Here is a 3907-nt window from a genome sequence, read left to right on the forward strand (position 1 = left end):
CGCTGAACTCTGAAGGTTGTTTGCAGGTGTCATGATTGTCTAGCACAGTGCTTAAGTGTGGAGTGGGTGAATAAAAATGAATCTCATAGGCTTTGGAGGAAATCATTTTTATTCTGTGTGTGGGGGTGCGTGCTGCCCGCTGAGTGCATGTCGGGGGCAGAGGACAATTCTCCGAGTCAGTTCTCTCCTTCCACCATGTGGGTCCCAGGAGTGGAACTCAGCTCATCCATCAGGCGTGGTGGCAATCTGGGAAAACCCACTGAGCCATCTCGCCAGCCCTAAAAGACAGTTGAGTTAGTAGTCTCCTCAGTGCTGATTAGCTAAGCTGTGCTGTCTGTGTGTGCTGATTGGCTAATGCCTGCTGTCTGTGTGATGATTGGCTAAGCTGTGCTGTCTGTGTGTGCTGATTGGCTAAACTCTGCTGTCTGTGTGATGATTGGCTAAACTCTGCTGTCTGTGTGTGCTCATTGGCTAAGGCTGCTGTCTGTGTGATCATTGGCTAAGCTGTGCTGATTGGCTAAGCTCTTGTCTGTGTGATGATTGGCTAAGGCTGCTGTCTGTGTCTGGACTGTTGCTGTTTTTCCTCCTGTGATTTAATTATAAATTCCTTGCCTATTCTTTCTTTGTATTTCTTTTGTTTTTCAAACAGTGGGTTTTTCTTCCGGATCAAGATCAGCGTTCTCAGCTAATCCTCCCACCTCCGATCCATGTGGACTACAGGGCTGCCTGCTTCTGCCACCGAAGTCTCATTGAGATTGGCTATGTCTGCTCCGTGTGTCTGTCCAGTAAGCTCATGTGGTTTTTCTTACTGTCTGTGGTGGGGGAGGGGGTGGCGCAGAAAGTAATCTGGTTTTCAAATCCTTATTGCCTTCTTTTTTTTTTTTTTTTTTTAACAGTTTTCTGCAATTTCAGCCCCATCTGCACCACGTGCGAGTGAGTATCTTCGTAGGTGCTGACCGGGAGTGGGTTCCCGAGAGCTTCCCAGCCCTGAAATGTTTCTTCCCTCTCCATCATTCCAGGACAGCCTTTAAGATCTCCCTCCCTCCTGTACTGAAGGCCAAGAAAAAGAAGCAGAAGGTGTCCCTGTGATGAGCGACACAAGCTTCTCCGTCTCTCGCCACAGGCCGAGTCTCCCAGGGGAACACTGCTCTCCCCCGTGCTTGTAGGGTGGAGTTGAAGTACACCCAGGCCTCCGACGTTATCTGGAAAGGGGGCCAGCACAGCCTTAGGACTTTCTGTTTGTTGTTTTAAGGTAGCAGTTGCCCGGCGGAAGCCGGCTGACGCTGCTTTGTTTGGTGTCTCTCTGTTCCTTGGGGGTGGCCTTGCATGTCCTTGGCCGGCACCCCACCGCTGAGACTGAGTCAGTAAGGTTTTGGGTTCAGATCCTGCCTCGGATATACATTTCATTCTGTCTGGTTGGTTTGAACTCACTATGTAGACCAGGCTGGCCTCAAACTCTGCTCTCTGAGTGCCCGGACTGAAGGCTTGTGCCTTTAGGTCAGGTTACATTTGAATATGGTTAAAGGAGACAATTTAATGTTCAAAATATTCAAACCAACCAGGGCTGCATCTGGCCACCTTGTTTACAAAAACAAAACAAACCAACCAATGGTCTGATGTAAGCAAGCCCTGTTAACTTGAGGTTCGCCTTCCAGTGTTAGCAGTTCTGTTCATCTGATACGCCAGCATATTTGTACAAAGTTAATCAAAATTATTAGTAATGTTTTTCACCAAAAACATATAAAATTTAAATCTGCAAGGAGAGCAAGTGCTGGGGCTGTAGTAAGGTTTGTCAGAGACATGCGAGGAGGAGCTCATTGGCTGGGGTCCGACAGCCACTTACCTGAGCTCTCCACAGGTAAGATTCTGTCATTTTTTTAAAAAAAAGAATAACATTAATGTTGGAGAACGGTTGAATACTAGAAATGTAAATTAGTTCAGTAGAAACACTTGTAATTGCAACAATAAAAATTCTATTTTTATATTTACTAATTTTCTTTTAAAGTATTTTTCTAGATATTTGCATTGAGACAGGGTTTTTCTGTGTAACAACTCTGGCTGTCCTGGAACTCACTTTGTAGACCAGGCTGGCCTCGAACTCACAGAGATCCACCAGCATTAAAAGTGTGTGCCACCACCACCCAGGTTGCATTGAACAGTTCTTCTTGAAATGACTAAAAGCTTTCTTAAGAGCACTGACTGTTCTTCCAGAGTACCTAGGTTCAATTCCCAGCACTCACATAGCAGTTCATAACTGTCTGTAACTCCAATTCCAGGGGATCGGATGCCCTGTTCTGGCCTCCACAGGCATCAGGCACAAACATGGTGCACAGACATGCATGCACACATAGACAACCATACACATAGAATAAAAATCTTTAAAACACCCAAACAAGGACAAAAGCAAATCAGCAGGCTGGTGTGATGGCCCAGCAGGTACTGTGACGTTGCTCTGATCCCCAGGGCCACATGGGGGGAGGGTAGAGCTGACTCCTGAGTTGTCTCCACTCAGTTCCATGTGGGGCTGTTGCAGCCTTTTCCTTTTTTTAAAAAGCTTTTTATGTATTCAGTGTCCTGCCTGCATTTATGTCTGCTCGCCAGAAGAGGGCACCAGATCTCATCACAGATGGTTGTGAGCCACCATGTGGTTGCTGGGAATTGAACTCAGGTCCTCTGGAAGAGCAACCAGTGCTCTTAACCACTGAGCCATCTCTCCAAACTTTTTTTTTTCTTTATCAGGAACTGAGGCATAGACTTACCTAGAGCTGGGGCCTAGAGGGTCTGCATGTAAAGGTAGTATGGCAAAGCAGGTCTTCCAGCTGCTGCTGTGGGGGCCACAGCTGATCACAGACCTCGGCCTGAGGTGGTAGTGGGAAGCCCAAGCCAGTTTGCTGTGGCTAATGGAGGGTGGCAGAAATGGCAATAGATCCATGGACCTCTTAGCTGGAAGGGGAGGACCATGTTATTCCAAGCTTATTCAAGATGTGCACCACCACCGCCCAGCTTGAACTAGCCTTTACCATCGGAGGATTTTCCACAACACAGGCTACTTTTGGGGCAAGGAACCATCTTTGGCTGGCATTGAAGGAAACCCAGAACATGACTTGGCCCAAACCAAGAAATAAACAGATTTTTGAATATGGTAGCTAGGCAAGAGACCCTTTGGGCTACTATTCGAAGGTTCTTTGGCTTTGCTCATAGTGCATTTGGTGTTACCATTGAGAGAACATGAGATGCAGAGGATGGCCTCGACACAGGAGTATCCAGAGCCATGACTGTGATGCTGTGTAAACGTACAGTGGTCTTCGAGGGATGGCATGCTGTTTTCTGGAAGAACTAACACGAACCTGGCAAACTACAACTCTTTAGAGTTCTTTAAAGTTACTGCCTTGGACACAGGACACCCCTCTACTCTCCTACCCATGTACAATTCTGATATTAATAAATTTTATTTCTTGTGTGTGATTGTTTGCCTGGATGTATGTATGTGCACCATGGGCATGCAGTGACTAAGGACGCCAGAATAGGGCATCGTTTCCCCTGGAACTATAGTTACTGGAAGCTGTGAGCTACCACGTGGGTGCTGGGAACCGAACTCTGATCCTCTGCAAGAGCAGCAGTAGGTGCTCTGAACCTCTAAGCCATCTCTCCAGCCCCGCAGTGTGGTTTCTTGACGTCTTGGATGGAAAGAACCCACGATGTCCACTGGGAGTACAGAGTTGCAAAAAAAAGAACAGGTTTGGTGGGCTGGGCCAGGATCGGAGAGCGGGAACTCTGACTCTGGACAAATCACGGGGCGCCGCTGGCCGATTGGTGGTTGCCATGGCTTTTGGTACTTTCGCTAAACGTGTAGAAGCAGGCTCTCTTGACCTGGACCAATCACGACATGCTTGTCGCCGATTGGTGG

General features: G+C 47.5%; 1 protein-coding gene across 1 annotated transcript in view; it reads left to right on the forward strand.

Moving 5' to 3' along the window:
* Positions 1-1988, forward strand: part of Gtf2h3 (general transcription factor IIH subunit 3) — an 18427-nt gene extending 16439 nt beyond the window's left edge. The window contains exons 11-13 of the mRNA XM_006970681.4: positions 650-785; positions 897-933; positions 1020-1988. Of these exons, the coding sequence (XP_006970743.1) occupies positions 650-785; positions 897-933; positions 1020-1089 (243 nt within the window). The 3' untranslated portion in view covers positions 1090-1988. The remainder of the gene's footprint in view (positions 1-649; positions 786-896; positions 934-1019) is intronic.
* The last annotated feature ends 1919 nt before the right edge of the window (positions 1989-3907 follow it).

The sequence above is a fragment of the Peromyscus maniculatus genome, chromosome 23 (assembly GCF_049852395.1).
Source record: "Peromyscus maniculatus bairdii isolate BWxNUB_F1_BW_parent chromosome 23, HU_Pman_BW_mat_3.1, whole genome shotgun sequence".
Classification (NCBI taxonomy): Eukaryota; Metazoa; Chordata; class Mammalia; order Rodentia; family Cricetidae; genus Peromyscus; species Peromyscus maniculatus.